A 13,887-nucleotide genomic window follows, 5' to 3' on the forward strand; every position below is an offset into this window, starting at 1 on the left:
AACATAACGATGGTCATTATGGTCAAACAGTTCTGTTTTTGTTTCATCAGACCAGAGGACATTTCTCCAAAAAGTACGATCTTTGTCCCCATGTGCAGTTGCAAACCGTAGTCCGGCTTTTTTATGGCGGTTTTGGAGCAGTGGCTTCTTCCTTGCTGAGTGGCCTTTCAGGTTATGTCGATATCGGACTCTTTTTACTGTGGCTATAGAAACTTTTGTACCTGTTTCCTCCAGCATCTTCACAAGGTCCTTTGCTGTTGTTCTGGGATGGATTTGCACATTTCGCACCAAAGTATATTCATCTCTAGGAGACAGAACGCGTCTCCTTCCTGAGCGGTATGACGGCAGCGTGTTCCCATGATGTTTATACTTGCGTACTATTGTTTGTACAGATGAACGTGGTACCTTCATGCTTTTGGAAATTGCTCCCAATGATGAACCAGATTTGTGGAGGTCTACAATTTTCTTTCTGAGGTCTTGGCTGATTTATTTTGATTTTTCCATGATGTCAAACAGAGGCACTGAGTTTGAAGATAGGCCTTGAAATACATCCACAGGTACTCCTCCAATTGACTCAAATGATGTCAATTAGCCTATCAGAAGCTTCTAAAGCCATGGCATCATTTTCTGGAATTCTCCAAGCTGTTTAAAGCCACAGTCAACTTAGTGTATGTAAACTTCTGACCCACTGGAATTGTGATACAGTGAAATAATCTGTCTGTAAACAATTGTTGGAAAAATGACTTATCATGCACAAAGTAGATGTCCTAACCGACTTGCCAAAACTATAGTTTGTTAACAAGAAAGTTGTGGAGTGGTTGAAAAATTAAGACTCCAACCTAAATGTATGTAAACTTCTGACTTCAACTGTATGGATTTTTTCTTTTTTAATATTAAACTCTGATGGCTCCATATTGTTAGGTACTTGAATCTCGGTGTTAAGAGGCTGGGAATGGGACCGATCCACAACGGACCGAGACTCCACCGCCACCACACAGAACACAACCAGTGGAGACAAACGGGAGGACTGAACAACCTCAGACCTGGTGGCTTTGTCCTACAATGGGTTTTGAGAAGGAGACAGGGAGAGAGAGGACCCGAGGAGTAAGATATTAAGATCTTCCCAGAGGCTCCAGTCAGGGATCCAGTCTGCAGCCCAGACCCTTCTCTTCACACTCAGTGCAGGGATGAAGCAGGGCCTGGGGCTGATAGAGATAGACCAGGTTACCCTGGGATTCAGCCTTCATGGAGAGTGGTGGGAGACCCCCCTGGTGGTAGTCTATCAGCAAGTCTGTTTTCTCCTTCAGGATCTTGTCTAATGTCTGGTAAAAGCGTTCAAAGAAGGTCTGGGCCTAGCCTTCCTTAACCTTCTCCCCAGGCTATTGCACACAGTGCATATAAGCCTGGGATATCAACCACTCAAAGTTGGTTTTAGTGGGAGTGACCTACTTGGAAAAGTATCATCATTGAATTTTAGTGAATCTCACGACTGCGTGACTCTGTGATTGTGGTGTGCTAGCATATGGGGGAGTGGAAGGTGTTGAGGGAGATGATTGGTTGGTAAATTATGCAGATTAAGCCAATACTATTGGAACCGGGAGATTCTCAGGTTAAGTTTGACGTTTTGGTCCACCAGACTCTTCGCACATTGGGCATAAGTGTAGTGTCCGGGAATGACATTAAGCCTTCCTCAGTTACCTCAAGGTTACTCCACCAATACAGACAGGTTCAAGATGGATGTTCACAATCCCAGCAACTCCCAAACAATGTCTTGAGGTCAAAGACTAACCACCTGAGGGTTGTGGCTCCTGCCTCCTCTGGTGTCATTGCTTCACAAAGTGGGAGGCCAACCGTTTTGATGGATGCAGACAAGCCGTATGCCTGCCCCACGTGTGGGAAGCGCTTTGCTGAGGCAAACTATGTGAAGAAGCACAAGAATGTTCACACCAAGAAGAGGCCCTTAAATGCATGAGGACGAAAAGGGCTGCTTTCCGGAAAAACGGTATAACAGTTAGGATAATGGGACAATTCAATTTCTCATTCCTGGATTGAGGTACGTTTTTTTTCTTCCAAAGCCTGTCTGATCCCAATGCAGCTGTTAGCAAGCATAGGGTCGGAATTTATCAAGGATCAAATTGTGTCATGCTTTGCTCTCCGGAGCAGGGCGCTGCTCAGTGTAGAGTGTAGAGGTGGATCAAATGAAAAATAATCCTGGTGTTTGTGATGCCTGCTGTTTGGTGAGACATACTGTAGACCCGGGTGGCAATGGTGAGACTGAGAATACCCTGTCTGTCTTGTTGAGCTTTGACACGGTTTCTTACTTGATAAAATCAGGTTAGGTTATATTTGCTATTCTGTGAGGGCCTATGTTCCGAACCCGCTACGGTGCTTTAGGTGCCAAGGATTCGGACATGTTGCAGCAGTGCGGAGAATAGAGATTCCACAATGTGAGAAATGTACAGGAGGACGTAGTCAGAGGGAGTGTAAAGTTGGGATAGAGAAAGCACTTTGTGCAAACTGTGGGGGAGCCCATGCGGCTTGTGGATTCAAAGAGCCTGTGAGAGAGAGACAGTTTGAGATTGCCAGAGTTTGAGTGGGGAGGAAAGTTTCTGATGCTGAGGCAGTGAAGAGAGTAGAGTATAGGCCAAGGGTGAGTGATTCGACAGGGAGCCCCCTAACCCTTGATCATGACTCTCACTTCCATTACACATAAGAGTCATTGGACGAAGGCGTCTTCTGTAAGGGGGGATTTGTTAAAAGCCCCGACGCTCGATCAGAACATAAACACGCCTCGCTTGCCGTACGGTCTTGGAAGCATAATGACCTTATCTTTCATATCAGCAAGAAATCATTTTCAAAGAACAAAAGGTTAAATTGATATACAGCCTGATAGAGTTAGGGTACCCACAAGGCCATATCGCCATGTTACAGCGCTTGTTTGGGGAAAACAGCGGCGACCACCTGTGTTAATTAGCAATCTGGCTTGCTCCCAACACGTGTGTGTAAGCGTAACTCGGGAAATGTAGTTTCGTCGGATGGAAGCATCCATAGCTGTATGGATCTTTGCAAAACTGCTACAGTAAGTGTGTTTTTGTTTCGAAAGCCGTATTGCAAGCGATGATTATTGACGTTTCTAAACGTTAAAACAAAGCGTCGGGATTGTAGTTCACATGAGCCAGTCGTGGGCGAAGATAACAGCTGAGAACTGTAGGGAGAATTCCGCCTAGAGTTTGAGAGCTAGGAGCCTCCCAGTGAATAGGCCTGAAGAGAGAGATCCAGAGAGGATGAATTTCAGTAAGGTAGGATTTCTTGCGTTTATGGCTATGGTTATTGAATTGTACTGCACTGATGGTTCGTAAACCCCTGTAAAAATGTGGTAGTGACAGCAGCAGAGACATTTTGGGGTGTAAGAGTTTATTTTTTATAGAAGATCTACAGGGGGTTTTAAGAGAAGGGGCTCCATCCTTCCCAGGCTGGAGTAGGATCTGGTTGGGGTGGTGTGTTTTTGGGGTATAGTGGTGAATATGTGTAGGGTTAGATGGAGGTGAGATTTAAAAACAAAAATAATAATAATAATATTCCACATTTTCCTGTCAATGTGCAATTCACACTCCAACCTGTGAAAGGCAGCAATACGTAACAAAGCAATTCTGCTGGAAACTCACACGAAGAAGTAAACGGAAGTGAATAAGAACAATTTCCACGTTAGCATTTTTTTAATGTTAAAATATGACTAATTTACATGCACAGCGTCACATACTTAACCCATATAGTGTTTAATTCACGTTGGAGACAGATAACATCTATCAACCAAGTCCTATGTATGTAACGCAGACTAACTAGCTGCTAACAATGGCTAATTGTGTGGTTTTTCACACTCAAATAGCCTCCATCATGGAGGTGCTAGCGAATGCAGCCGTGGCAGAGATCTGTAAACTCGTAGACGACGACTATGCAGTGTTTCGTTTGGAAATAACTCAAAGCCAGAAAGAAAACAGGGCATTACGGAGGAAACTACTGGAACTGAAGGTGGCACGGGAGCGCGTCCTCGCCAGTCGTCCCAGTAGTAGCAAAATCCTCGACCGATACAGAGGAATGGCAAGAGGTAAATTTTTCAGGAAAAAGGCAGAGGCTGCGTGGCCTGCCGCCCGGTTCAGCCCTGCACGTGTTAAGATGTGTTACCCATAATTGGGTCTTGGTCAGTGTTTGGATAGAATGCAATGATTCCCCAGATTACTTAGCTACCTTGCCCAAAGACACAACAGCATATTGTAACCAGATGCTTGATTTACTGTATTTCTTATCATTTACTCATTGAAAACAATGTGACACATGGAACATAATCAGCCTACATCAATCAATAAATAATATATCAAGAAGTGTTATCTTACATCCTTGCCAATTCTAGACGGTGTCAATAGTGTACTATATACCATTGACAGTAACTAACCTAACCACCCCTTTCCCCAATCACTCTCTCAGGTGAAGGACATCTCACTGGAGGCCACAGGGGCTTTGTGAAGCCAGTGGAACACAATAGATGGAGAGATGACCAACCAATCACTGTTGATGAGGGGAGTGGAACCTCCAACGAGCACGTTATCATGATAGAGGTTAGTGTTACATAAAAATGTGTTATTTTGTAAATGAAATGTCTGTTTATTTCAGAAAGGCTCCACTCAGCTATTCAGCTATGTACATCCTCATTTATCTGCCTTAAGGGAGCTTGTGATAATTCCCTATGACATTGATATCCAACACAACTAATGTACTGGAATAACCTCCTCTCTCCTTGTCAGTTTGCAGATGCAGAGGCTGCAGTTACTGGGGTCAAGCAGGAGAGGTCTGAAGGAGAGGAGGACCCACGGCACAGCAGAGACATCCAGACTGGAGCGACAGGAGCGCCCCCTGTAGCCATGGCAAACCCCACCACCGTGCAGCCCAGGACCAGACGCAGCGTCACGGAGGTCAATGGAACGCTGAACGGCGTCCTCAAGTCAGAGACTGACACAGAGACTTTAACTGTAACACAAAGGCTTTTACACACAGGATCTGACCACAGGTTAGACTATGAGAGACTGGGGCCACTGGGCTGTCCTCCTGCTCTCGGCTCAGAGTATTTACTTTACGGTAACCTAAGCCCGAGGACAATTAAATCCCATCAGGACTCAGGTGACGTGTTAGAGACTGGTAATGATCCATCTTGTTCTTACACTACAGAGATGGACCCTGACAACATGCCCTTGGGTTTAGAGACACAGACTGATCTGTCTAGAGGGGACTGGAACCAGTACAGTAGTAGTGTATACTCTGAAGGGTGCCTAGATAAGAAAGGTGAGGTTTTAGATGAGGTGACTGTGAAAGTGGAGGGCGACATTCCTCCCACATGGAATGCAGATATTCACTTAGGAGACGGACACTCACAGGGCAGAGATTTCTTAGATTACAGGGGAAGCTTAAAGACTAATCCAAATGTTGCAACCCACTCCCCTTTAAACGAGCTCCAGGATCATAACCCAGTGTCCACATCTATGGGACCTTCAGATTCACACGGCCGCATCCTTTTCGATCAGGTATTGAACTCAAACGACAGGGCTAGAGTCCAGGCTCAGGGTGGGCGAGCCACATCAGGTATTAGTAAAGAGAAACGGTTCCTCTGCATGTTCTGTAACAAAGGCTTCAGCTGCCTCCAGAAGGTGGAGATCCACCAGAGGGTCCACACAGGGGAGAAACCCTTCAGCTGTACCCAATGTCATATGTGCTTCGCCCAGGCTTGTGACCTGAAGAGGCACCAGAGGGTCCACACAGGGGAGAAACCCTTCGGCTGTACCCAGTGTCACATGCGCTTTGCTGAGGCTGGAAACCTGAAGCGGCACCAGAGGGTCCACACAGGGGTGAAACCCTTCAGCTGTACCGAGTGTCATATGCGCTTCGCCCAGGCTGGTGACCTGAAGAGGCACCAAAGGGTCCACACGGGAGAGAGGCCATTCGCCTGTAATCACTGCGGGAAGAGGTTCTCTGAGAGGAGATACCTAAGGATACACCAGCAGAAACACCATTCCACTCTATAACATAAAAGTAACCATTCCACTCGATAGCTACCTGGCTAGCTAAGTAAACAGCTGAAACGATCTAGCTAGCTGTAAAGTTTACATGTATCCCCACTAGCTGGCTACTAGACGACCAATATAACATTTGGGCCTAAAGCTTTTTGTAGGGACCCAAGGAAAGCAATTCTTGCCTGTATCAGTGATGGACACTAGTTATAATGTAGACCAATACTTTTATAGCTAACTACTAATACAACAGCCTAATTTATTGCATTGTTTTGATAAACTGGTTAGAATATGGTCAAATCATAATCTGTACCAAATGGATTGCCTATCAATTAGGGCTGGGCGATTATATCAAATTAATTTGATTCATTCGAATGAATTAACGCCCTAACAATGGGAGTCTTTGTCCCAATGGGGGGAATGCAGAGGGATAAGTTTAGGTTTAAAATAAGCTCATAGAAACCCATTGGGTTTATTTTGGATAGATTATGGTGATAGTGAAACCTCGACCTTTGCCTCTTTCTCCCAAGCCCCTCCCCTACCACGCAACAATAAAGAAGAGGTCACTTCTTCCTCTCTGACGAATAGATTCAATTCGCTATTTGCATTTGGTCCAACAGAATCGGTCATATGGACATCGCAACACATGGAGACTTTGTTTTACTGTAATAGAGAAGGTAACCTTTTGAACCCTGTTTATGTTTCAGCTGCTAAAACGGATGCACCAATGAACAATCATTCTGGAAAATGTATGCTCAGTTTGTCTTGCACATATTACGGTACCACGTACCGCTAGCAGCATTTTTGTCAAATAAAGATTGTTATACTAGTGGTTTGGTCTGTGTTTTATACATGAGCAATAAGCATAAAACAATTATATAAGGAATTGGCAACTTGTCATTCTGAGAAATAAGGTAGGCCACTTGACCTCAACATCTGATCAAGGTGGACAGACTAGCATGCCGTTCAAACCGTTGGAGACGGACAGAGGGGTGTGTTCATAACAATTCAACTGTTCTACCTCGTTAGCTGAATTCAGAGCTTGTGAAGTGATACCTAGATCCAAGTTGGCTAAACTTGAAATATTAGGCTGCTACTCGCTAGCACGTGGGCTTGTGCTTTGAGAGATTGTTTGAGACCTGTGTTAATTTTCTATAATACCTGCTACATTATTAGCGAATGTGCATTGTTCATGGTTCTGGTTAAATTTGTAACATAATCATATTTTTATAGACAGAACTGATAGCCAGTTGATTACTGCAAAAAAAGCAGGTTGAACTATTTTGATAAAATAATTTAATTTTTAGTGGGTCTTAATGTTGAAGGCTTATATTCAGCCAAGGTATAATTTCACACCACTGAATTCATTATATTATCACTGACTGTTTTAAATGTATTTGACCTTTTAAAAAAAAAAAAAAATTGTACAACAAAGCTTATTTAGAGAACATAAAAAATAATTGAGAGATGAGTTTTAGGCCATATCGCCCAGCTCTGCTATCAATAAACATCTTACAATGTACACATATCATGTACTTCTACTATGTTCCATGTTATTTACTGTGTATTATCAACCTTCAACTATATATTACACTGTTGATGTTTATGGAGTACAACATGACTAGTTAGCTTGTATTCTCCGAACAATAACACCTGTGTTCCTGTACCAGAATGTGTATACTGTATTATAGGTTATAGACGAGAGGAGGAAGTGGCAGCTTGTTAGAGCACAGACATGGTTCTAATGTCAGTGGTGCTAATGAGGAACCCTATAACAATAGAAATGTCAATGGAGCCTCTGTCTAGCATTGGGAACCCTCAGTAGTCAATGTGTGATAGGATGCTGAGTGCAGGAGTAAACTAATGAATGTGGGCTTTCTGTACATTGTAATTTATTTTCCATTCCATTGTTTGCTCGTCTTGTAATTGGTTATATGAACATGATCAGAACAGTCATTGATTGATAAACCAAACAAAACGTAGACCCATTGTGATGTATTTGAGTTTAAATTTTTTTACAATTTCATCCGCATCCTCACTTTCTGTCAATAGTACAATATTGCTGCGTGCTCAGCCTCTGTCCTTGGTCTGCATCACCCAGCCTGAGTCCTCAGTCCTGTACGACTCATGAAACACATGGGTAGATTGTTGAATGGTCATCATGGATCCGGTCCATACATGACCAGTTTGCTGTTCTCAGTTTAGCCCAGAGAACTAAGAATCAGGCATCTCTCTGTCTACAGTCAAGGCAGTGCTGTCGCGTTCCTACAAACTGTGTACATTAACACCCGGGTCAAGCCACCCATGATTGTCCAGCCTTGTTGTAGTCCTGACTCCACTCCACCTATCCTGACTCTACTCCACTCCACCTATCCTGACTCTACTCCACTCCACCTATCCTGACTCTACTCCACTCCACCTATCCTGACTCTACTCCACTCCACCTATCCTGACTCTACTCCACTCCACCTATCCTGACTCTACTCCACCTATCCTGACTCTATCCTGACTCTACTCCACTCCACCTATCCTGACTCTACTCCACTCCACCTATCCTGACTCTACTCCACTCCACCTATCCTGACTCTACTCCACCCACCTATCCTGACTCTACTCCACTCCACCTATCCTGACTCTACTCCACTCCACCTATCCTGACTCTACTCCACTCCACCTATCCTGACTCTACTCCACTCCACCTATCCTGACTACACTCCACTTCACCTAGGTGGTGGAGCGATTTTAGCTGGGTTAGACAATCATGAAATGTGACCTGATTTGCATTTTGTGGGAGAGAGTAAGAATGCACTCTGTTTTCTGGATGTGTGTGAGTTATGATATTTACTATGACATCAGCCTACCTTCACAATAAGCTACTCAAATGAATGTGTACACTGCATTTTTCCGGACAAACTTCAGCGAGGCTGAATTGTCTGACTCCTGAAAAACAGACACAAAGGTGGAGTTAGTGAATAAGTCACATTGTCTGCCTGTCTTGGATCAATGTATAGCCTCAATTCTATGAGCTTGACAATGACCGACACTGGAGTCTGTCTGGTCATGGTGTCACTTCTATAGCCATGCAGAGCAGAGGGGGCTGTGATGGGTAGCCTAACAAAATGGCAGGTGGGCAACTACAATGTTAGTTATCGCATGTGATGCCTGTTGGATACGATATAATGTTACCATGCCTAACACAGATGTGCGAAACAGAAAAAGACATTAATTTCACTAGCTACATACACACAATCTCAGAACTTTGAAAGCAAGCTTTTTAGCTAATTAAAACGTGTGTCCTTACATGTTTTTGAATCATTTGAGTTTAGATATGACGTTAAAGGGTAAAAAAATGAGTAGCAAAAAACAATAAATTATCAAATAAAATAGTTTGGCAACCCTGTTTGTAAGCTTTTAAATGATATCAAACTCAACCGTTTATCTTTTCCGGTGATTAAGACATGGATGTCTCAGGGTATGGTGGGGGAAGCAAAATGGGTCAACTTTGGGCACCTCTATCTCCTGAATGTTTTGGTATTCATCTCCAAAAAGTAACTTTCTGACCACTTCTACCATGGGCAAATATGTATGGGAAGTTTAGTTCAAATTAAGAGGGATGTGGTTAAAAAGTAATTGAAATCAAACAGAACAACCCAAAATCAATGACTACATTTGCATAATATCAAATCAACTAACATAAACCTCATGGCAATCCCTCATTGCCCAATCATCCTATCAGATGTCTTAGTCCAACATCCTCTCACTCTGTATCTCTTACAGTCAGTAGACATGGAGGATGGGAAGCCTGATCTGCTGCTGGTCACAGAGGAGACAATAGAAGATGGACCAGAGAGCATTGATCTGCTGAGTGGACTAAAGATGGGGGAGCAAAGTAAGAGAGAAATACATATAGCCTACATACAGTAATAGATCTTCAATGAGAATAGTGATGCGCCAGGCTTTTTTTTCTGAAACCAGTACAACTTATGTTTGCATAATGTATGAACTTGACCAGGTAATTGACTCAAACTTCATAGGTAGTTTTTTCTGCCATGTTTGTAAGCTCTTCCTGCAGGTGGTTGGCTGGAGGCTAACAGAGGAGACTGGGCAGCCATCTTGGATTCCCAGACTGGTGCAGCCAATGGCCCAGGGGATGACATCACTGAGTAGGACAGGACCAGAGGCGACATAGTGGAGGTCAGTGGATGGGACAGCGTCCTCAACTCTGGGCTGGGGAACAACACTGTTGACCACAACCAGAAACAGACAGTTGAACACAAAACAACAACCAAACTTAGTCGCCATGACAACAGACTGGCTGAGACCAGGGCGAGGTGTAGATTTGGTCTGCAGGGACAGGGAGGTGTCAGTATGCGGCGGAAGAGAACAGACATAGATTAAGCTAGCAAAGCTCCGTCCTGCTCCTATAGTTGTGATTCAGAGAGACTGATGGTGCCTCAGGTTAACCCCCTAACAGGTGCTGCCTTCAGCCTGCCTTCTATAGGATCTATCAACTGGAACATGGACCCTGCAACAACAGACACTCCCTGGCCTTCGTCCTCCTCACACTCACCTAATGTTAAACCAGACCTCCAACAATGCCAGTGCCTCAACACTAAATGGCAACATAAGCCCATTGACAAATGACAGTAGTAGAGACGGAATTGGTAAAGGTGGCAGAGCCAAAGAGAAGCGCTTCCCGTGTTCATTCTGTGGGAAAGCCCCAAACAAACACCTGTTCCCCAAACAGGTGGAGATCCACCAGAGGATGCACACTGGGGAGAAATCATTAGGCAGACACAAATGCGCCGGGCCAGTTTCTCACACTCGTCCAACCTGAAGAGGCACCAGAGGGTCCACACAGGGGAGAAATCTACATCTTCCCCAGTGTGAAAAAAGTTTCTCCCACCAGCACCAGCTGAAGATGCACCTGAAGGCCCACACGGGAGAAAGACCATTTGCCTGTACACACTGCAGGAAGTGGTTCTCAAAGAGGAGCTCTCTCACGATACACCTTCAGAAAATGCTCATGGCCCATGTATAGAGTATAGTGATCTGTAATGTAGTACTAGTTAGTTTGTAGTTAATTTAGTTGGTTTTGGATGTATATGGAACTGGATGAGGTGAACTGAGGAAATAATGAGTATGATGAGGCAGATCCAGTGTTGCTGATGGGAAAGACTGGACCTCTGAAGCAGCTGGTCACAAACTATGAAACAGAAGCCTTCAATCTTCTTTTCTGAATCAAGACCGAACCACGAGGGACAGAGAATCCACCCCCACACAGAACACAACCAGTGGACAGGTGGACTGAACAACCTGGTGGTCATCAGAGAGACAGAGACTCCAGTCAGGGATCCAGTCTGCAGCCCAGACCCTTCTCTTCACAGTCTCAGTGCAGGAATGAAGCAGGGCCTGGGGCTGATAGAGATAGACCCTCCTGTTCCTATGATACAAACACCACAGTATCCATGATGAACAGAGCAGGTCACCCTGGGCTTCAGCCTTCACAGAGAGTGGTGGGAGACTACCACCAGGGGGGGGTCTATCAGGAAGTCTGTCTTCTCCTTACCTCAGGGTTACCCCATCAATACAGACAGGGTCAGGATGGGTGTTCACCACACGAGGTACCTAGCCTATAACATGGCAAACAATCCCAACAACACCCAAGCAATGACTAAAGCTCAAAGACTAACCACCTGAGGGTGATCGCTCCAGCTTCTACCTCCTCTGGCGTCATCGGGTCACAACTTGGGAGGCTGAGCATTAGGCCAGATGCCGACAAGCCGTATGCCTGCCCCACGTGTGGGAAGCGCCAAGCTGAGGCGAACTATGTGAAGAAGCACCAGACCGTTCACACCAAGGAGAGGCCCTTCATGTGCAAACTATGTTACAAGAGCTTCTCCTTCCTGAGTAACCTTACCAGACATAGGAGTGTTCACAATGGGGAGAAATCATAGCAGTGTGGCTAGAATATTAAACAATTTTAAACAAACTAAGAAACAAAAGGATGTCAAATAAGTATTATAGTCAAAATCATGTGAAGTGTCTTGGGGTAAGAGTTGTTTTGGATTACTAAATCCCTCAGTTGAGCATCTGGGCACGTTCCCTCAACTTGAGACAACTGTGGCATTGTGTTGTGTCATGAAACTGCACATTTTAGTGTCCTTTTATTGTCCCCAGCACAAGGTGCACCAGTGCTTCTTGATATGCCACACCTGTCAGGTGGATGGATTAGCTTAGCAAAGGAGAAATGCTCACTAACCGGGATGTAAACAAATGTGTGTATGGAACATTTCTGGGATTTTTTTCTTCAGCTCATGGACCATGGGACCAACACTACATCTTGAGTTTATATTTTTGTTCAGTGTACATCCCCTCAGTAAGGTAAATATTCAACTGTCCTTGTTCTAGCCTAGGTTTACGGTCTCTCTAAAAATAAAAATAAAATGTATACAAGCCTGTTTCAAATGACAAGTTAATGAGGGGTAAGTGGTTAATTACCCTCCCTCATAAACAAGTCATACAATCTGACCCAGTTTGAAGAGATCAGTCAGTCTGGAATAAAAAGTACAGGTGGACTTTTGTTCATGTTCAAATATTTCACTGAAGAGAAGCTGCATGTAGGCCTACCAAATGTCTGATCAACAGAAATTTATCTAAATTAGGAGTGAAAGTAGCCTAAAACACTCGGTCCAGTGCGGAATATCAACAAAATAAATGGTGGATCGAACTACACATGTAGCCTACTTTTTCATGTAATTTGTTTAACAATCCGTTGAAAACGTCATCACACAACACTGATTATATGCGAAACTGAGCCTAGGCAAACCGTGTTAAATAACAGCAAACGGGATCCTCCCTAAGATTAGCATAACCCAGGCAATTTATCCGGGTTTCAAGCTTTTTTGGGTTATTGTAAACAGGATATGATGTTTATATGGGTCAACGTAAAATCAGAATACTTTAATATCCCAAATAAAAACAGGATATTGGTGTGCATGTAAACATGGTCAATGATTAAGAAAAATGAGTTAGATTGCTGGCAGAGGCAATGGGGTGAAAGTAAGGTGCTATAATATAATGAAATTGGAACAGAAGGGATGAGATTAGGGCATATGGGATTGAATTCTTATTTTGAAATTGATAGGGAAACATGGTACTGGAATTAGGTTTGTAGGGAATTATTTTATTTGAAATTCTGTGTTAAGAGTATATAGTAGTATAGACACCCACAATGGAGATGTCATAACCTAGTGGTCAAAACAGGGAAATGGTTCCAAATGTTTTTCCACCATATTTTTTTCCCCCAATTGGTGACTTTAGAATCACAATAAAGGCTGTGTTGTGTTGGCCTACGTGACGTTTTCATCACCATGTAAATCTCTCTCAAACAAGGTCACTTTTATCAGTACAGTCGGCTCTATTTACTCTGATTCAAAAATGCTAATTAGCATCAATGTCGACATGCAAAACAATAAATCCCTGCAAGCTCCTGCACATCATCTCTAGCTGACACCTTTGCTAACAGGTATTGTGTCATTTTAAAACTTGCTCAAGACAGTTCAGATTTTTCTATTTAAAGAAATGTTTCCAATTTACTACATTTAGCTGACATTCCATAGTTAATCCAGAGATTCTTTGCCTCGATTCGGCAGTCTGGTCCAGATCATCATGGCATTTGTAGTTCTTTATGATAGGCACATTAGATGTTAATTAGCATTTCATTTTGGGGGGGGGGTAAATACAGGCAGATATATTGATAAGTCACCTTGTCCTAGAGAGATTTACACGGTTATCAAAATGTCGTACCAGGGTGATCCTACATGAAACA

The 13,887-nt window shown here is 43.7% G+C and overlaps 2 protein-coding genes across 2 annotated transcripts in view; both read left to right on the plus strand.

Annotated features, from left to right (window-relative positions):
* Window positions 1-13,887, plus strand: part of LOC112231626 (zinc finger protein 205-like) — a 147,622-nt gene that overhangs the window by 14,496 nt on the left and 119,239 nt on the right. The window lies entirely within an intron of this gene.
* LOC112231932 (gastrula zinc finger protein 5-1-like) lies at window positions 3,323-7,177 on the plus strand. The gene is made up of 3 exons (XM_024398732.2): window positions 3,323-4,105; window positions 4,483-4,613; window positions 4,800-7,177. The coding sequence occupies exons 1-3, from the start codon at window positions 3,853-3,855 to the stop codon at window positions 6,069-6,071; spliced, it is 1,656 nt and encodes a 551-aa protein (XP_024254500.2). The 5' UTR covers window positions 3,323-3,852; the 3' UTR covers window positions 6,072-7,177.

Source organism: Oncorhynchus tshawytscha, linkage group LG34 (genome assembly GCF_018296145.1).
Source record: "Oncorhynchus tshawytscha isolate Ot180627B linkage group LG34, Otsh_v2.0, whole genome shotgun sequence".
NCBI classification, from domain to species: domain Eukaryota; kingdom Metazoa; phylum Chordata; class Actinopteri; order Salmoniformes; family Salmonidae; genus Oncorhynchus; species Oncorhynchus tshawytscha.